Here is a 22,238-nt window from a genome sequence, read left to right on the forward strand (position 1 = left end):
ATAGGTGATATGACAGAAGTGTGCCGCGCAAAATGCAGATCACGTGGCACGGCAGCAGCAGCAAGCCACCAGCTGATCGAGCAAACAGGAGGTTTAAAAAAAAAAGTATTTGTTTCCCATTGTATCACTGTTTAAGAGGGGGTTTCGGATGACCAACCGCGTCTCCTTGGTGTGTGTTCAGCCCCCTTCTTCACAATGCGAGAGACAGAGACGCGAAGTGGCTGGGCGAGTGTAGCGAGCAGGGGGCAAAGTCCCCTAGTCTTACAAAATAAATAATAACATAGAGCTTTTATTTGAAAGATTTAGAACTAGAATTTAAGTTAAAATGCCTATAATACTTTTAAGTCTAAACCATAAGGTCAATATTTATTTCATATAATGACTTAAAAAATTCTGCACCTCCTTATCTTGTGAATTGCTTATAACTTATACTTATAACTGTTTTCTCAAACTGCATGGCTTCTGTTCAAAGTTGCTTGCAACTTTCTAGTCATGTATAAACTTATTCTTGTAGCTGACTCATCTTTCTTGTCTTAAACCACATTAGAGATATCAGAATATGGGCAGATAAATGTGGCTGACATTTTCTTGATTGTTATTTTTTCCTTCTTGGCAGCCTCAAGTGACATTATGCTTTGACACTATTTCCCATGTCAATAAACATTTAATTAGCAAGTACAGGCAACACAGCATTTTTTTATGTATTTTTCCATGAATTTCTTAAAAGCACAATTCAGAGATCAATTTAAATAAAGATATATAAAAGATATACCAGTTGCCTTATAATTACGAGGACTTGGGAAATTAGTACGACTATTACATTTTTGAATGCATATATGTTCAAGAATACATAAAATGAAAGTGACAAAAAGTTGTTTGTTTTTTATAGGATAGGAAAAACAGTGCATAGAGGACACCTGGTTCAATATGAAAAAGAAGATGACATACACCTGGAAAAAAAACTTGGAAGACATCAGCTACATCATATCAGAGTCAGATATTCCACACCAGCACACTAATCAGCAATAGATAAAAACTCAAATCGTATCTTAGTCATGCTAACTTAAAAAGTTAACACTGAAGAAAGGTCAATGCATGCAAAAGCAGAAAAAGGTAAAATCTTGATTTATTAAATGAAGGAGAAACATCTGGAATTCTTGCAGGAGACTGAAGAATAAATGAGCTACAAAGCAGACTTGGGTGTAAGAAAACAATGGAAAAGCATCTGAACACCATTTCAGAGATTACTAGAATGCCTGACCTCTTCATCAGTCACTGTGACTTAATTTAATTAAGGGGTATATGCTGCTCTTCTATATATTTGGCCACTGCTAGTTAAATGTCTAGAGTCTTTTGCAATTGAAACCACTCATTTCTAAACTAGCAGTTCGTTGTTTTCAAGGAGAGGCGGCATGATGTTGTCTTCTTTATCGCACAAACAATAAATTACTTGTAACAGTATATTATGTTTTCCAAATATTTGGTAAAACCATTAAGACTTTACACATAAGTAAAATAAATGCTTGTAGATATGAGAAAATGACAAATATATACTGTCATCAGAATTCTTCTGTTTTCATAAAGATGTAGTAAAAGAGTTATAAAAAATAAAGATAAAAACAGAGACTACAAAAATAAGGAGTATCAGCACTTTCAGAACCTGGTCTTTCATGGGAAATCAGTCATTTTTTGCAACAGATTTGCTTGACAGACTGAAAGATTTCCTCTGGTTTTCAATTTATGCCATAAACTGCATAGACCAATAAAAGGAGAAAAGAAACAGAACTCTGTCCAACAAAAGACTAACCTGTAATGGATTCTGAAACACAGAATGTGACAGTTTCTCACACATTACGGCTAGCAGCTGTAGTGTTATTAGTTTCTCCTCCTGCTTCCTAACTTGTTGATTTTGATACTGCTCCACCTCCAGTAGATTCAAGCTTGAAATATTAGTAGGTTCTTCTGTATTATCCACAATCAAAGTTGTCAACCCCTATATATTAGAAACAAAATGATACAAACTATAACTATGAACAAATTGAATTAGGTAATATGTACTCATTTCTCATAGTACAGTCTTCGTATTGCTGTTGCAACATATGTTATTTCCAAAGATTTTTTTTTTTAAAGGAACTATATTCTTAACATTAATGTTTAATTTATTTAGACTTGTTTGACCTGCATCCAGCACTCACTCAGTCTCAACAGCAGTTAAATGTACAACAATTTCCTTGAATACATGATTTTCCATCTAAAGTTAAAAATTCTGATAGATCAAAAATTTAACCAAGGTATTTGAGAATTTTGAATAGCAAGGTTATGAGTTTGCATTGCATTCTTTGCCAAAGATTTAAGTGACTTGATATTCTCAGCCTGTGAAAGATAGGCCATGATCTTTAGTCCAACTCCAGAGATATACTTTGTTGATAATTTCTATGCATTTCTTAGAACTGCTATGTATTTTTTGTTGATGAGACCTGAACATAAACAACTTTACATTCAATGTCATTAGTACATTGTAAAGTCAAGGCATGGCATCCTCCAGATTATTTTACGTTCATGAGTTCTAATACAGCCTAACAGTTGCCTTTTTAATTGCTTCTGAGCTGAAAATGCAGCATCAATGAAAATCCCTTAATTCTTCGAGAGATTATTTCCTCTAAGTTAGTGGTATCCATCTTCAGTTTATAAATAGTGCTGATTTGGCACTTGATGCTTTTCTATATTAAACTGCATTTTTCAAATGTACAAAGTACTGCCTCCATAGCATTTGTTATCCCTCTACTTTTGATGATCCGAAAATTTAATAGGTTTCATAACTAAATGACATGTTCATTAACCAAAAAAAACTTTATATTTGATTAAGGAACTGTTTCAAATAACAACCTAGTCACTATGGCCCAGAATTAACAGGACTGGGTACCCCATTTTGCTGAGTCCATGCCCTGAAAAAGCACCTAATAAAGTAGTTGTTAGTACATTGATTGTCTTAGCTACAAGGGGCTGCATCTCTGGAAAAACTGCCATGTCCCATGTATCACTCATGAAAATGTCTCAAAATTTGGAACATTAAAACAAATGGCGGTGAAAGTAAAGTAATTTGGAACACAAGAATGCATGACTGTCTGATATTTTGCAATATTTTTAGAATCATTCTGTTTTCATGTTGTTTACAACTTTTGTGTGGGTATGTTTCAATTTAATGTAGCAAAACTGTGTCCTATTTTACTAAATTCTATTGCTAACATTTTATGCTGTCAGCATTTATTCCCAACCAAGATGCAGAAATACAGAAAATGAGTTTTCAAACTGTCTTTTACAACTTAAGAAGAAATATGCATGATTAAACTGGAAGTAATTTAATTTTCACTTCAACTTTCACTTCATTGTCACATGGATAGCCAAGGATTCTGGGGATCAATTGCTTCAAATTCAAAAGTTATGAAGCAAAGAGAGTTGATAGATTAATTTTATTAAAAACTTCCAATGTTAATAATGCCACTTCACTTTCAACCTGGGGGGTGCAGTTGTTACAGAGCAATAAACAAAGGCATTGTGTTCACAAAATGTTGTCAACATTGACTGAATCTCAAAAGGCATGTACATAAATGAAATAAATAAATATATATTCAGGTATAATTGATTACACTTTCATAGACTTACTACTCAATTTCCAAGAATGGTACACAGTATGCTTAGAACATCTAAGCATACTCTCCCATAGTAATACATTTTACAAATAAAGACAGAGAAAACAAACAAAGGCACCTCTGAACATGTCAGGCCTTCATTAACATATTTCTTAACACAATATTCAAATGAACTATACCTATGCTAGAAAACCAAAAAGATACAGTAATGAAATAGTAAGATTAAAACTAACAATAAACATACTTCACCAACAGAGGTGATAAAAGAGATGAGGAAAATAGATTAAATTAAAATATAGCAGAATTACATAAAATCTTTATTATCATAAAATCTGTTAATTTTATGTTAATAAAAATATGACATTTTAAACTAATCTGCTTTGCTTTAATATGTTTGGAAAAAAGGATTAATGCATTAGTCAAACTATACCTTTGAAGTTGAACAATTTTCAATAGTGGGTGTTTCTCTCATAAACAAATATCAAGTGCTAAACAGGAATTAAGTGAAATGAACAAAGAGAATTTAAAGAAAACACAGTGGCTGTGAAAGAATACTTCATAATATCTTAAAAAAACACCCCTTAAATATTATCCAAGTTTATTGTATAAATGCTTCTGCTGTATACAGTGTCTTAGGGCAGGAAAAAGGGTAATAGGTTAAAAGGCATAAAGGTGTAAAATCTGTACCAATAAAAAAAAATTAACATAAAAGGCCAAACTATGTAAGAAACACAGTGCAGCCTAAGTAGAAATAAAATGTGTCAAAAGAATAGCTAACTGAAATTATTTAAATGATAAAATTTTCAGGAAGTCCTGACGGTCTCCAAAAGCTTGCTATTGCCATGGAGTAAGAAAAAAAAAAAAAATCAAGTTTTGTGCACTATATTAAATAAAGATGGTATATTGGCTATGTATGGTATTCTGGTATATTATCAATCACAACTATGCTCTGGAAAATTTTTGCAGGTGTAGTGTTTTGTTATCTTATGACCAATACAGTAAAGACTCTGTGTTTACCTCAAATCCACTTCAAACATATGTTGGTCTGTTCTGTAATGTAAAAATGAGCAGGTGGATTCAAGTAACACAGAGATTGTAGGAAAATATTTTACAGCATTACTGTGAAACTGCTCTAACTATCTACATTTGGAGCAGCAGTAGTTATTAGGAGGGCTCAAAAAATTTGTGAAGTGATGGAGTGAATTTTTTTGCCACAAAGTAGAGGTCTGCAAATAAGACAGACCAAGCATTCATTTCCAATTCAGCTGGCCATAATGTTTTACAGAAGGTATCTATACATAATGTATTTCCAATACTAAAATGTCATACAAATAAATATTTGGTATCCCATTAAACATCAATCAATCTGTTTTCCAAACTTGTTTTATCCTGCAGAGGGTTGCAAACAGCTGAAGGTTATCATCATTCCTCTATTATAAAGGCAGCACCAAACCAGGACATGACTCACTAATGTAAACATAGAGTCACCAATCAACCCTAATGTTAAGTCATTAGATAGTCAAAGTCCCTGCAGGAAAGTGCTGTTGATGCATCATATATATATATATATATATATCATCTAGCATATACAACTCCCCTCACAAAATACAATATTACGAAGTGCTTTATAAGTACATAGGAAAACAATTCAAAGCAAGAAGATGGAGTGAATAAATGCCTTTAAAATGGAATTATGCTAATGCTGGCAAATGAAACAATGTGATTGTAAAAATGATAAACAGAACTATTCATAACCAATACAGTGTGCGTGAAATCGACTTTTTAAAAATTAAACAGATAAATTCCACATATGTTTGATTTTTCACCATCTTTTTTGTTCAATGCATCAATGTTCAAAAATGGTTCAAAGTTTACGTTGGATTAGTCTTACCCAGTTTTGCATATTGCATATTGTAATCTTTTAAGTTAGCCAATAAAAGGTGTCATTCTGCTTAACATCTTAAGCAATTTTAAAATATTTACCTTTGAGGCATGCAGTCTGCACAATTTCTTTCTATTGTACGGCTTGTGCTTAGTGAAACATGTTACCTTCAACAACATATCCGTGCTGAAGGTTTTTTTTGTTAATCAAATAAAGCATGATCTTCCAAAGTATCAGTAATTGTGTTTGTTCACTAAAAACTTTAAGGAAACTGATACAGCTGCCTGTCACCATTGTCTTTACCTTGATTACTAAATGGTCACTTTTTTGGAATGATTTCTATTGTATTTTAGCCAGTTTATTGATGTTTCAGTTTTTTCTTATGTTCATTACGTTACATACTGTATATGTGATTATATAAATTCTGCATGGATGTATATTTTCTACTTATATGTTAAATTTGATAATCTCTATAAGCACTCTTATTCTGTTTACTGTAAGTAGCACTGTGTAAGAATTAGCTGAATTACACTTTAGGATCATCCAATGTAAGCATAATTTCCCAAAGTCTAGGAAATTTTAAGTTTCCAAATTGCATAGGAAGACATTAAGCAGACCAAGGTTCGCTTCTCGGGTCCTCCCTGGGTGAAGTTTGCATGTTCTCCCCGTGTCTGTGTGGTTTTCCTCCAGGTACTCCGGTTTCCTTCCACAGTGCAAAGACATGCAGGTTAGGTGTATTGGCGATTATAAATTGTCCCTAGTGTGTGTGTGGTGTGTGTGTGTGCCCTGCGGTGAGCTGGCACCCTGCCCGGGGTTTGTTTCCTGCCTTGCGCCCTGTGTTGGATGGGATTGGCTCCAGCAGACCCCTGTGATCCGGTAGTTGGGATAATGGATGGATGGACATTAAGCACATTATCTCAGTGCTAAAATTTGGATACGCAGATGACCTAAAAGTTACTAGAACATTCTGCAATAACTTGTATCTTGCTACAAAAATGAATATAAAAACATGTAGAAGAAACTGTTAGTTTCATCACCGCTCTTGCTTTGATCACTTTACATGTAACACAACACTGCAGTTCAGTACCACCACCTAATATGCAAGGATCCCAATATGTTTATTATGCAACTGTAATATTATTATTGGTTACAAGCCTAAAAAAAGTATCATTTTTGTCAAAAAGCAATCAATCAATCAATCAATTATGCTCCCTAGGCAAAACAGAAAATTTTCATTCAGTCTCTCTTTAGTTTCTCTCTCAAGAAGCTGCTACTTAAAAACTAACAATTATATTAATTTAAATTACTGCTAATATTAAAACATTTCACTTTCTCTATATTTCAGCACCTACCCAATTTATCTTACCTTTAATATTTCAATAAAAAAGTCTCCAGCCAGATCACTATCTTGTTGAACAGCAAGTAAATCAACAAAACACTCAATGCGCCACTGTTCTGATGAAACCTTTTCATATAAATCATCATCTTCATCACTGTGCACAAAAAATATACAATATACATGAATATTGCAACTTTGAAATTTTATAATGGAAAGTAAAAGTAAGATAATACAGGCTGAGTATCCCTAATCCAAAATACCTGAGACCAGCAGCATTTCAGAACTCGATTTCTTTGGATTTTGGAATATTTGCATATACAAAATGCGCAGTCAGTAGTATGAGACAATGAACAGAGGATTGAGGATCCCTCTTGGTGTCAAGGGCACACACCCCTTTACCTACCTGAACGCCGCCTCTCAGATGATGGCGCTCTAGGCAGCCACCTCAATCACCTAATCAGTTGTCTGGCTCTGGGTGTGTTGCGGCACTTCATGTAGGACCCCCAACTTCCAACCTCCCGACAGTTGATCAAGTGATGGAGTTTCATGGCACTTGCCACTTCACAGAAAACTCCAACCCGGGTCATTAATCATTAGTCCTAACTTCTTAGCACTTCACGGTGACAACAGCCACCCTCCTGTCCCTGGTCATCAATTATGTGCCGTAGCTTTGGGGGCTCAATGATTCATGGGGGACCAAACATCACCCCCTCACCCCCACTCAGAAAGAATAAAGTTGTTTGGAATCTGCACATAATGTTCCCATCTGCAGAGCAGTAAAAACAACTTGAAGGGAACATAGGTGGCATCATGTCAGTGATGCTCAACCTGTATTGTAATTGAACGATTCAAATATCAAGGGTTAATAAGCAGATACAATTTTTATACAAGGTTGGAAATTTGCTTATTTTGCTCATCTTACAATTAAAACATTAAATTCACAACAAGGACTATACAGTCAGCCTAGTAGCATAGTATTGAGAATAATGACTTAATGAAAATTTGACAATCCAGGGGTTTCTAAAAATATAATAGGGTAATGCAAAAAAAAAAATCACATTTATAACTTAAGTGGTCTACAGCAGTATTAGTTTTCAAATAAACTGAAGAAGAAGGCCTCAGGAATAAAATAAAGCATGGTATTCTTCAAATAAAAGGTAATGTCTAAAGAAGAAGGTTACAGATGAAATAAGCTAACACCTCAGTCTTTAGAAGTGGCTGGCAATTGGCATATATTGAAACTGCCATAAATGCTTAAATCATTTTCACATGTTAAATAAAACGTATTTGTTCCAGTGAAGAAAAAAAATATAATTTCTAAATCAATGTAACAGGAAAAACAAATCCTTGTAAGAATTGACACTGACACAATCACTGGGCCACAACTGTTTCTACACATTAACATCTCTGCTCATGTCATCAAACTGGGATCATATTGTGATTTTCAAAATGATATGCAAGTTATTTCTCAAGTCTGGTAACTGTCTGTGTTTAGTTATGTGAAGTCTGACAAAGTTTATTAAGTGAGTAGCTAATTCTACCCATGCTGTAGCAACACCAAAAGGTACTTCATTTGTTTATTTACTGGAAATCTGCACTTACTATGTAAGTTTTGGACTTTCTAGATGATGGGCCATGGCCCTCATCCACTTCCATTTTGATTGAACCTACAAATGGATATATACAAAAAAAGATTTACATTTATAAGGAAGGGTAATGCACACACAGTACAAAAAAATCACTGTTGTGTACTGGTCTTGTGAAAATTTGTAAGCCTCCCTTTCTCCTATTAATAGTAAGCCACTCAGTTCCTTCCAGGTAGCATCCAACCCTTACTTTTGTTTAAGTCAATTTGCTTCTATGAAAAGGAGAGAAGGAATAATATCTTTTATCAACTGCTTTCATTAAACCTCAGGTAAAAAAAGTATTTATTTCATATAAATTTTTTATAGCTTTCCTTTTACAATTATATTTTTATACATTTATAAATATAATTTTTTATATACATACATACATATACATATATATATATATATATATGCACACACACACATACATATATACTGTACATATAAATATTATACAGGTAAGTCAAAATTATGTTAACACTAATACTATTACTAGTATTACTAATACTAGAACTTCTATTTGTATAATTATATACAATTTTTTTGGACAATTTCTGTGCCACATATGGTACAGTACATGTTGGCGAATAGGTTGAGACATTCCTGTAAATCATCTTCCACATATGAAGTATGTTTTGTAGATAGATAGATAGATAGATAGATAGATAGATAGATAGATAGATAGATAGATACTTTATTAATCCCAAAGGAAAATTCACATACTCCAGCAGCAGCAAACTGATAAAAAAACAATATTAATTTAAAGAGTGATAAAAATGCAGGTAAAACAGACAATAACTTTGTATAATACCATACCATTTTATTTGTTGAGCGCTTAAAAGCACAGCATTACAACTGACCGAAACGCTGTACAGTTAAAAAAGAAACAGGACTAAAAACAAAATATTAAAAACAAACATTAAGAGAGAATTAAAACAGAGATACTAAAAACAGGTCAGAGGACCCAATAAAATAGAGAAATAGGAAGAAGCAAGTGGAAATGAGACAGGTTAATAATTAAAAGCCAATGTGAAGAAGTGCGTTTTTAGGCATGATTTAAATGTGGCGACAGGCGGCTTGCCTAACCACTAAGGGTAGGGAGTTCCAGAGCCTGGGTGCACAGACGGAAAAAGCCCTTTCACCACGAGCTTTAAAATGTGCCTTGGGAACGGTTAGGAGCAGCTGATCTGCGGATCTAAGAACACGAAGAGGATTGTGACGATGGAGCAAGACACTCAAATAGGCAGGGGCTAGACCGTTTAGTGCCTTATAGGTTAAGAGGAGTATCTTAAAATCGATTCTGAATCTAATCGGCAGCCAGTGTAGGGTTTTTAAAATTGGTGTAATGTGTTGGCTTCTGCTACTTCCAGTTAGAAGCCTTGCAGCCACATTCTGAGCCAGTTGGAGTCTAGAAAGAGTGGCTTTACTGATACCATAAAGGCAGGAATTTGAGTAGTCGAGCTGGGACGTAATGAATGCATGGATTACTGATTCCAGGAGGTAGTTAGACAGAATAAGCTTGAGTTTGGCGATTCGCCCGAGATGGAAAAAGCAGGATTTTACTGTGCTGTTGACTTGAGCATCCATTTTCAGGACCATATCCATTTTGATTCCAAGATTGGAGACAGACTTAGTTACTGGAATGGGAAGAGAGTCGAGGCCAAGGGGTGGGGTCCGTTTGCAGTCGGGGCTAAAAACAATGACCTCGGTTTTTGAATCGTTATGTTAACATTATAGCCCCCCGGTGGAATTGAAGAGTCGCATAGTGTCGGGGGGGAACCATTTCCTCAGTCTGTCAGTGGAAGAGGACAATGACAGCAGTCTGTCACTGAAGTGGCTCCTCTGTCTGGAGATGATACTGTTCAGTGGATGCAGTGGACTCTCCATGATTGACAGGAGCCTGCTCAGCGCCCGTCGCTCTGCCACAGATGTCAAACTGTCCAGCTCCATGCCTACAATAGAGCCTGCCTTCCTCACCAGCTTGTCCAGGTGTGAGGCGTCCTTCTTCTTTATACTACATCCCCAGCACAACACTGCCTAGAAGAGGGCACTCGCCACAACCGTCTGATAGAACATCTGCAGCATCTTATTGCAGATGTTGAAGGACACCTGTCTTCTAAGGAAGTATCGTCGGCTCTGTCCTCTCTTGCACAAAGCATCAATATTGGCAGTCCAGTCCAATTTATTATCCAGGTGCATTCCCAGGTATTTATAGGTCTGTACCCTCTCCACACAGTAATCACGGGGTCTAGGATGGGCCTGGGTCTCCTAAAATCCACCACCAGCTCCTTGGTTTTGCTGGTGTTCAGGTTTAAGTGGTTTGAGTAGCACCATTTAACAAAGTCCTTGATAAGGCTGCCCGCTCCTGATGCAGCCCATGATACCAGTGTTGTCAGAAAACTTTTGCACGTGGCAGGACTCTGAATTGTATTGGAAGTCCAATGTATATAGGCTGAACAGGACCGGAGAAAGTACAGTCCCCTGCGGTGCTCCTGTGTTGCTGACCACAATGTCATACCTGCAGTTCATGAGACGCACATACTGAGGTTTGTCTGTTAGATAGTCCATGATCCATGCCACCAGGTATGAATCTACTCCCATCTCTGTCAGCTTGTCCCTAAGGAGCAGAGGCTGTATGGTGTTGAAGGCGCTAGAGAAGTCCAGAAACATAATTCTTACAGCACCACTGCCTCTGTCCAAGTGGGAGAGGGATCGGTGTAACATATAGATGATGCCACCCTCTGCTCCCACTTTCTCCTGGTATGCAAACTGCAGAGAGCCAAGGGCGTGGGGGACCTGTGGCCTCAGGTGGTGAAGCAGTAGCCGCTCCATGGTCTTCATCAAATCTGACGTCAGAGCGACAGGCTGGAAGTCATTCAGCTCACTAGGATATGATACCTTTGAGACTGGGGTGATGCTTTTCCAAAGCCTCAGGAATCTCCCCTGTTACAGGCTCAGATTGAAGATGTAGAGGACTCCCCAGCTCCAGCACACAGGCCTTCAGCAGTTGTGGCAATATTCCATCTGGACCCACTGCTTTGCTGGCACAAAGTCTCAGCTCTCTGCTCACCTGGGCTCCTGTAATTGTGGGTGAGGATGTCTCTTCTATGCTGGTATCAGCAGAAGGATGGGTGGAGGGTGCAGTACTCTGAGGTGAGAGTGGGTTAGGGTGGTCAAACCTGTTAAAGAAGTTGTTCATTTGGTTTGCTCTCTCCACGTTTCTGTTAATGGTGGCACCCCACTTCGAGCTGCAGCCAGTGATGATCTTCATCCCATCCCACACTTCCTTCATGCTGTTATTCTGCAACTTCTGCTCCAGCTTTCTCCTGTACTGCTCCTTCGTCACCCTGAGCTGGACTCGGAGTTCCTTCTGCACGCGCTTCAGCTCATGCTGATCACCGCCTTTAAAAGCTCTTTTCTTTTGGTTCAAAAGGCCCTTGATGTTGATGTCACTTGTAATCCATGGCTTGTTGTTAGCATATTAGCATACTGTTCTTACTGGAACTACAATGTCCATACAGAAGTTGATGTAATCAGTAGTGCAGTCAACAACCTCCTCAATGTTCTCATTATATGATCCCTGTCCGCAGTTCCAAAGCTCTGCCTCAGGGGACCACTTCCTGAATGAGCGCGTGGTTATAGGTAACTCCCTCACTCTTGGTTTGTAGTAAGGCTGAAGAAGTTTCCGCCATTCAAATGTTAACATAATTTTGACTCCACCTGTGTGTATGTATGTGTATATATATATATATATATATACACAGTATATATATATATATATATATATATATATATATATATATATATATATATATATATATATAGGCATCCCTGGGTTGCGTACAAGATAGGGACTGTAGGCTTGTACTTAAGTTGAATTTGTATGTAAGTCGGAACAGGTACATTATTTTAATAAATGTTACTGTTGACCGACTGTAATCAAGTGCTCTGCCAATGAATGATGGAGTTTCACCTCTCTCTGACCACCCATACAATCTTATTGCGATTCAGACTATGAATGCCATGAATGTATTTACCCCGATCAATATGCTGTCAAATAAACAAATTTTCAAAACAAACCGTATTTTACAACTCTAATCAGAGTCGGGGTAATAATTATGTTGGTGTGGTCATTTTAGATCTGAGATCAGCTAAAATTTAAACAATAACCGTTGTTAATACCCAGCCATCATTACTCAGTTGGATGCCAAAACCAAACTGCCCAAAGATAGATTTAGACGTACCTAGCAAATGGCGATACGTTCTAAACTACTTACGGTTCCGGAGCTGTCAAAGGGTTTAAGTCAGTCGATGATGTTAGTCCTGGAAAGTACGCCCCACCAAGCCAACGTTCCAAAAACCAACCGAACTTACTGTTATCTGCTCAAACCAACACCAACTTACTATATTCGTCCATCCAGCGGCCTCACTGAAGCATGCAATACTGCATCCGTGTTTGCCACGTTATGTTCTAACTATAGAGGCAGAGTCCCATTGCATGGTTCTAACTTGTATTGAGTCGAGGTATTGACCATACATACGGGGTATTGATGTGAACACCATACATAAGGATAGGATCAAATTATATATAAGGATACACACACACATTATATATATATTTGACTAATGGTTAAATGTGTTTGATGATCAGAAACATTTTGTGTGACAAACATGCAAAAGAATAAGAAATCAGGAAGGGGGCAAATAGTTTTTCACACCGCTGTATATACAGTGCATCCGGAAACTATTCACAGCGCATCACTTTTTCCACATTTTGTTATGTTATAGCCTTATTCCAAAATGGGTTAAATTCATTTTTTTCCTCAGAATTCTACACACAACACCCTATAATGACAATGTGAAAAAAATTTACTTGAGGTTTTTGCAAATTTATTAAAAATAAAAAAATTGAGAAAGCATATGTACATAAGTATTCACAGCCTTTGCCATGAAGCTCAAAATTGAGCTCAGGTGCATCTTGTTTCCCCTGATCATCCTTGAGATGTTTCTGCAGCTTAATTGGAGTCCACCTGTGGTACATTCAGTTGATTGGACATGATTTAGAAAGGCACACACCTGTCTATATAAGGTCCCACAGTTGACAGTTCATGTCAGAGCACAAACCAAGCATGAAGTCAAAGGAATTGTCTGTAGACCTCCGAGACAGGATTGTCTCGAGGCACAAATCTGGGGAAGGTTACAGAAAAATTTCTGCTGCTTTGAAGGTCCCAATGAGCACAGTGGCCTCCATCATCCGTAAGTGGAAGAAGTTCGAAACCACCAGGACTCTTCCTAGGGCTGGCCGGCCATCTAAACTGAGCGATTGGGGAAGAAGGGTCTTAGTCAGGGAGGTGACCAAGAACCCGATGGTCATTCTGTCAGAACTCCAGAGGTCCTCTGTGGAGAGAGGAGAAACTTCCAGAAGGACAACCATCTCTGCAGCAATCCACCAATCAGGCCTATATGGTAGAGTGGCCAGACGGAAGCCACTCCTTAGTAAAAGGCACATGGCAGCCCGCCTGGAGTTTGCTAAATGGCACCTGAAGGACTCTCAGACCATGAGAAACAAAATTCTCTGGTCTGATGAGACAAAGATTGAACTCTTTGGTGTGAATGCCAGGAATCACGTTTTGAGGAAACCAGACACCGTTCATCACCAGGCCAATACCATTCCTACAGTGAAGCATGGTGGTGGCAGCATCATGCTGTGGGGATGTTTTTCAGCGGCAGGAACTGGGAGACTAGTCAGGATAAAGGGAAAGATGACTGCAGCAATGTACAGAGACATCCTGGATGAAAACCTGCTCCAGAGCGCTCTTGACCTCAGACTGGGGTGACAGTTTATCTTTCAGCAGGACAACGATCCTAAGCACACAGCCAAGATATCAAAGGATTGGCGTCAGGACAACTCTGTTTTTTTATTTTTAATACATTTGCAAAAACCTCAAGTTAACATTTTTCATGTTGTCTTTATGGGATGTTGTGTGTAGAATTCTGAGGAAAAAAATGAATTTAATCCATTCTGGAATAAGGCTGTAACATAAAATGTGGAAAAAGTGATGCACTGTGAATACTTTCCAGATGCACTAAATATATATATATTGTGACGGACAGCCGGGTCCCATGCCTGGCCGGGACGCCCCTGTTGTGTATATTCCGGGGGAGCCACCATGGACAGTTCAGTACCTCCCCCGGGACGCTTGGTGGCAGCCTCCATGGCGGACGGTGATTCCCCAACCACCCGCAGGGCTCCATGGGAGATGGAGTCCTCCACAGCCTGGTTGGGGGCTCGGTGGCCGCTAGGGGGAGCTGCATGGACTCCGCAACCTGGCTGCTTGAATTCTCAGCCCCACCCGGAAGGGCAATTAAGACCAGGTGGTCAACCACCTGAAACTCTTCCGGGTGGGGTATAAAAAGGGCCAGCCACCTCCACTCGAGGCCAGAATCGGGAGGAAGAGGACGAGGTTGCCTGGGAGGAGTGGTGGAGCAGGAAAGTGTGGGTTTGGTGTGGGTTTTGTGCTTGGGACTGTGTTGGGCCGGTGGGACACGGGGAAGACGTGTGCCCACGGCTGAAGAGCAAAAAATAAAAACCCTTGAGTGTGAACACGTGCCTCTGCGTAGTCTGTGCCGGGTCGGGCGCTATATAGCGCCTTTTCACAATATATACATATATATACATATACATATACACACACACACACACATATACATACAAACACACGCACACACATATTCTTTTGATACCCCTCAGAAAGAGAAACGTTTATGCAATACCCACAAGAGAGGGTAATGCCCACATAAACTTGACATGACATAAACTATTTAAGGGAAGATGCGAGTTCCAAAATTCACCAAAATCCAAAATTTAGTAGTAACATTAATAATATGGACCTTTAAATGTTGAGAGGTTTTAAGTGTGGCATTAATATTTTTGAGCAAAATAGGATAATACCAGACATCTGATTTGAAAGCAATGAGAATATTTAGAAGAGAGAATAGCTGATATATTTGCTATTTTCTTGAAAGCAGATAAAGGAGACAAATATATTTTTTCATTAACTGTACTGTGTTATTCGAGCCTGAGTATGGCAAGGAATAGCCTCAAAGCCTCTGAAATAATTTAGTAGATATGTTTGCTTAAGTGCCTCAGGTGTTAAAATTTAGGGAAATTAACTACAATGAAGATTTCATACAAAAAAAATGAGCATCCACATTAGTCTGAGATCCACTGATTTTACGTCAGTTGTGGTCATGTAAGTGTCATGTGATAGTTACAATTAGAATGTAACTAAGAGACATTAAAAAACAATCATCAAAACATTAGTACACAAGACAGAAAATCTCTAATACCTCTAAGTTTAAACAAGCTATGCATCCTGCATTTTGAAACTGCCTTCCAGATTTTTGATGTTATCCCATAGCTGTAAATGAAACAATCCCTAAACTGTAGATTTTACAAGTCATAGACTAGAACTGAATTTAACAGTGACCAAATAGGAACTTTCCCGAGACACGTTTAACAACATTTTACTTGCGTAGTGAAAACTACAGCTAAAGCTGTATTTTTAAAGCCAGTCTCCACAATTTATTATTAATAGATTTTGTAAGAACATGGATAAGGTTCTGTGAAGATGCAAATAATAAAGCCATATCACAGATATATTTTAGAGCAAACAAAGAAAGATGTTTTGAGAGAGATGATTGTAAATGGATGACAGAATCAAATTTTAACATCTGCAAGAATTTCTGTATATTCAAATAGACCTGCATAGGGTTTTGAAACAGTGGTTGACTTTAACAGTTGAACAGACATAACATACAAATGTCCAAGATTTAGACTCACACTGTCTCTGATATTAGATCAAAATAATTTGATCAAATAACCTCTCAAAAAGTTCTAAAGTCAGAATATGATAGATAAGGCTGCAGTCCATAAGGAAAAAAACAGTCCCATTATTGAAAGGCAAAAGCAGTAAAATGGCATGTATATCTCAGAATCTTGAGAAACTCACAAATTTTACAGGACATAGTGAAGTGCCTGTTGACAGTGCATCATAAGTTTGGCATCTCCAGAACAATTTCCAGACTAACATTGTTACAGTATAAGATTATAGGACATCTATCACATTTTGATGAATTTCTTGTGTGGGATCTAGATTGAGAACAATGTTTCCTACCAATATAGGTAGTGGTGCTGTCCCCCAGTAAGGAGATCATGGGTTCGCATCCCACGTTTTTCCAGCATGTAGTCTGCTTTGAGTAGTGAGAAAAGCACTATATAAATGTAAAAAATTATTATTATTATTGTTTTGTTCATCACCTAGTGGTTGTGGTACACAAAGACTGTAGACTGTGTTGGTTGGGATTGGCTCCAGCAGACCCCACCCCGTGACCCTGTAGTTAGGATATAGCGGGTTGGATAATGGATGGATGGTACACAAAGATTTTATGTTCGTTATTCATTAAAAAATCTTAATGATAAGACATGAAATAGAGACCCTTAATGTAAACAAGCAAGTAAACAAATAAACTAAACACATACAAGCAGGATATCAGAAACTTGATGGGTAGCAATTAGAGTAGCTTTGGGACAGTGCAAGCAATCTCGAAAAAAACTACTGTACTTTACAACAGACGCTGTTACAAACTAGGAAAGGCTGTTGCACTCAAGTTATACATACAGTACTTGGAAAAATGTGTAACATTGTCTAAGCTGTCCTTAGAACTACCAAACAGAAACAGCTAAATTACTGACATGCTTGATCAACAAGTTAAGAAAATATTGTTTGTAAGAAAAATCACACATGCATACAAGATAAATGAGAATGGAATCCAGAGAATAATTGCATGTTAATGGATAAAATGTGCTGTCAAAAAAATAATTAATAAAGTATTGCATGCCATTTGAAAGTGTGCTTTCAATGGATGGCACAAACAATATGAAAAAAGGTAGGATGTTTCTATTTCTAAAGCGTGTTGCTCCCTCAGTGTAACATTTCAAACCAGATGTGTATGTAAAAAGATAGTTAACAGAACGGCACAGTGGGGAAAATGTGATTAGATGTAGGGAAAAGCACAGAAAAGACATTAGCCCAGAGAAACCCCTCTGGTGCCCTTAGCTGGGAGAGTAAATATAGTATAATATCCACAGAAGAACTTTATGATATAATTGAACAAGTATGTGTCTGAAAATGTTTATTAAATTATGCAGTGTTGTCTCAGAGCCAACAGACATTACATATAATGTACTATCCTGGAAATTGACGTGAATAAGTGACTTCCTTGCATTTTATAAATATAAGACTCCCAATTAACAATTACCCCTTAGGAAAAAAAAACGAATAAACATAAAAAAGGTTAAATGACAACTCTAAAATATTCTTCTTACCATATCGGTTCTTTCACAGTACACACTGCTCCACCATCACTACCTGGCACAAATATATACCCAGGTAATAGGCTGTCAGTCTTCACATTCAAACCTGAAAGTTGTTTTAATACAGAAATGACCTTTGGTCTTTTTGTCTTCTGGAAGTACCAAGTCATTATCTCCTCACAAGTAGATCTATTAAGAAATAAAATTTTGGTTGGAATTTCACTGGCTTCTCACCTTACTACATGAGTTGTTGTTAAGCTTTAATGGTGCAAATTGAATAACAAGCTAACAAACTGATTTTCTCCAAACAAGAATTTAATAAAAATGTAATCATTTTATAATAAAAATGTAATGATTTTATCCTGAACCTATAAAAGGCAACATATAGTTATGTATTTTGACCATAAAGTTTATAGATTTGGTTTGTGGAGAAACGCATACATTCAGGATATCTGTTTGCCCACTACAATATACAATATTAATACAAATCACAGGATGTCTCACCATTGCTGTTGCTCAACATACAAGTTACTTATGGAGGTAAACTGAACCAACTAGTCCAATTTCCCATACTTAAAAAAATGTAAAATACAAAATATGCATTTCTTTCCTTTAATAAAAACAACTGATATAATACAATACAACTGATCCTTTCTAGAAACAAAACATACAGAAGTATTCACTCACCGTAAATGACAGGCATTTTTCATAGAAAAACAGTAAAGGAGGAAGATGATTTGAATAACACTGCCAAGGGAATCTAATAATGCAGCAGTTGGATTATTCCCAACAACACACACCTAGATAAATTCAGAAAATAAAAGATGACTTTTCAAAATTAATTTGCACATATATAATTCAAATGACAGTGAGAAATATTTATACATCACAGAAAATAGCTATCAAATAAGCACAGTCCTCAAAGGACATTTTATGCACTTCAACAACAAAAAAAAATTTCCTTATTATATTTTCAAATACACTTTAATAATAAATTTCACCTGAAATTGTTAATGACAGTATAACTTTCAACTTGAATTGCACAAATATACAGACCAAGAACCAAATGATTAAGAAGAAAAAAAATAATAGCATCACATAAAAATAAAAGCACCTCAAAGCAGCAGAGATGCCAAAGAACAATGGAATTTCACATAGTTTGGTTTGTTGTTTAAGAGAACTAATCAAAAATAGTTATTATATGAGTCTTTTATACAAGCATTAATAATTCAAGTTTATTATATATAAATTCAATGGGCATTGTGGCACAAAGACAGACAAATGGGTGACCTCCTGGACTCTTTTGATTTGAGACAGCTCGTTAATCAGCCTACACATAAAGCAGGTCATACGTTAGACTTAGTAATTACTAAAGGACTAAATGTTGATATAAAGCAGGTCATTGATACGGGTCTATCAGACCATTTTCTTTTACTTTTTAGTATAGAAATAATGATAGAAAACTTTAATGAGAAGCATACTGTTAAAAAAGGCTTCTTTGACTCATCAGCAGCTTTAAAATTTACAAACATTCTAAGCAATCAGTTCGTTTATAGTGCCAACTATAATAGCAAGGATAATTTAAATAGTAAGGTGGAAAGATTTTATACTGAAGTGAGAGCTGCTGTTGACATAGTTGCACCTGAAAAGACAGTTAAAAAATCTTCTAGCATTATTATACCATGGAAGACTCAAAGAGTGTCTGATTTAAAGAGAACATGCCGTAGAGCTGAGCGTAAATGGAGGAAGACTAAACTAACTATCCACTATGAAATATTAAAAGTTAAAATAACAGAATACAATAACAAGGTGCTGCTATTTCTCTGAGACTCGCATAAATAAGTAGAGCCGAATAATGCAGTCAAGGAGCTTTTGAATTCAGCCGAGTGAAAAATGATTTTAGTTCCCTCTCTTTTCTCTTTCTCAGATCGCTTTTCGTAAGGAAGTCAGTTTCGTAGTTTTTATGAACAGTTCGAAACTGCCTTTCCACATTTTCCTTCCTTGGAATAGCAATGATAAATTGACAGATCAGACAAACGCACTTCGATTGTGACATTGTGAGAGAAAAAAAAACCTCTTCTAATTGCACATAAAGCCTATACCCTCCCCAAACAATTTTTTAAAATCCCTTCTTTAGTCAATATAAATTGGAAGGCAAACTAGATCACAGCTGGAGTTTTGATCATGCGTGCGGGATGACCAGTGTCTTAGAAGAAAGGAAATCTCAGACTGGCCGCCTTGTATGTCAATCAAGTGGCAAATGCCATAGGGAGGATATATGATAGACTAACGTTTAAAAAAAATTTTTTTGAATACAACGTGATCTACCGGTCGATCACATTCGACGCATTGGGCACCCCTGAACTAGATACATGTACTTGTATGACAGCATGAACTGCTTATAGATAAGGTTAGTCTTTTATTCGTGTCAACATATTGCAGTAGTTTTATTAAAAATAAGTGTCGGTCATTTTAAAACCGTTCACATGTGAGATGCCCGTGCACTGTGTCATCCCCGGGAGCCCGGGATTCCCGGGAATGACATATGGGATTCCAGAGTTCCCGGGAATGGATTCCCTAAATTGGTACATCATTAAATCCTCTTAGAAAGTAAACTTTGAACTTGCACTGCCATACTCATCCTTTTTTTTAGGTACATACTCTTTAAATTAATTTTTCTTCCTTTATGAAGGAATTTACATGCTGACCAAATTTTTAAGCAAGTACTCTATACAGGTTGAGCATCCCTAATCTGAAAAGAAAGGGACCAGAAGCATTTTGAAATTCTAATATTTTCAGAATTTGGAATTTACATAATGAGATATCTTGGGGATGGGACCAAAACCTATACACCAAATATATTTATGTATCATATACAACTTATGCATATAGCCTGAAGATAGTTTATATACTCATAATAATTTTGAGCATGAAACAAAGTTCCAGCAAAGTACCTGTATCAGTTCTTGAATATGATGTGACAATGTAACTACCTTAATTGTGCAACAACAGTAGTAAAGTGTTCCAGCTGTCATCTTCTTTTATAATTTTGAAAGTTTATTCATTTGCTGATTGAAACAGTCTTTATGTTTTCTGAATTCCTTTTAAAAATGGTTCTATAGCCTTGATGTTAAAAGGCCTGAACAGGCACAAGAACCAATTCTGGATAGAACGGCACATTGCTGCATTATACATACACAACCCAAACTCAATTGTACAAGGCCTAGCAGTCAGAAATGTATCTGCAAAAGAAAAATCAAAGTATCCAGTTTCATGTCTAGCCACCCTATTATCTATTCAGTATGCTAAAGCACCTAGCCCAGTGACTCTTATCACCCTACAAATGCTTAAAATTACCTCCTCTGACAAGTCAACGCAGGATATGCAGTGGGTAAAGATCTGTTATCTTTGTCTTTTAATCATATTACTTTCTGATTAATTAAAATGTTTTCATTTGTGAGCTTAATACTAGAAATGAGCATTTTCTGACTTTTAAGTTGCTTAATGATATTTGCTACTTGACTCAGACTTTACACAAATGATTTACAAAGTCTCATGTTATAGAACCACAATTATTATTTTTCAAATTGCATTCTTCAAATTAATATACTCTAAGTACTCCATACCTGCATAAGTCATCAGGACTAATGTGTGTTGGAGGGCAACGAGCAATGGAAAGATCAGCACTGGAGATTATACATTTTTATTTTTTTCAGTTTACTGTAGACTACACTGCAAAGTATGCAATGGTCATCCGCAAGATCTGAGGGTCAGGAATCACCAACACGACAACAACATGTTCACACTTTGTCATTTCAGTATTCATAAACACATTTATGCCTGCTAGAGAGTTGACCCCAAATACTGTGATTTTTGCAAGATCCTAAGGGGATAAGCAGAGGAGGCGCCAGATTTTAGAAAGAGGCATTTGGGCTTGTGTTTTAAGAAGGATCTACCAGATGTTTTAACATTGTTTTTAATGGGATTATTTATTGTACTTATTAAGGATTTTAATATCCACTAAAGACTTTTTTTATGGATCATTTATTTTTTATGAAGAATACTGGCACTGTACTTTTTGGACACTTTGGTTTGTTTTAAATAAAAGCAATATACAGTTGTTTCACGCCTATATCTTGCTGGCTGTGTATGTCCTTATTTGCCAGGCTCATTTTCAGACATGTTATGGTTTGGGGTTTGAGAGCTTCAAGGAACCATAGAGCCAACCCAGAATGTCACATTCCAATTAATGTACCAGTTCAGCCATGGAACCCTATCTCGCTGCTTGCATGTCAATTTTGCTGACCCTATTTTGCACTGCCCCTCTTCGATATCAGTGATGGTTAGAACAGTCTGAGTCTAT

At 36.8% G+C, this 22,238-nt stretch overlaps 1 protein-coding gene across 1 annotated transcript in view; it reads right to left on the reverse strand.

The window, feature by feature from the left end:
- The window catches only part of tango6 (transport and golgi organization 6 homolog (Drosophila)), a 177,235-nt gene that overhangs the window by 107,350 nt on the left and 47,647 nt on the right, over positions 1–22,238 (reverse strand). The window contains exons 8-11 of the mRNA XM_039763515.1: positions 18,563–18,675; positions 17,888–18,064; positions 6,899–7,025; positions 1,808–1,993 (exon numbers count right to left, since the gene is read on the reverse strand). Of these exons, the coding sequence (XP_039619449.1) occupies positions 1,808–1,993; positions 6,899–7,025; positions 17,888–18,064; positions 18,563–18,675 (603 nt within the window). The remainder of the gene's footprint in view (positions 1–1,807; positions 1,994–6,898; positions 7,026–17,887; positions 18,065–18,562; positions 18,676–22,238) is intronic.

Source organism: Polypterus senegalus, chromosome 9, assembly GCF_016835505.1.
Source record: "Polypterus senegalus isolate Bchr_013 chromosome 9, ASM1683550v1, whole genome shotgun sequence".
In the NCBI taxonomy this organism is placed as follows: domain Eukaryota; kingdom Metazoa; phylum Chordata; class Cladistia; order Polypteriformes; family Polypteridae; genus Polypterus; species Polypterus senegalus.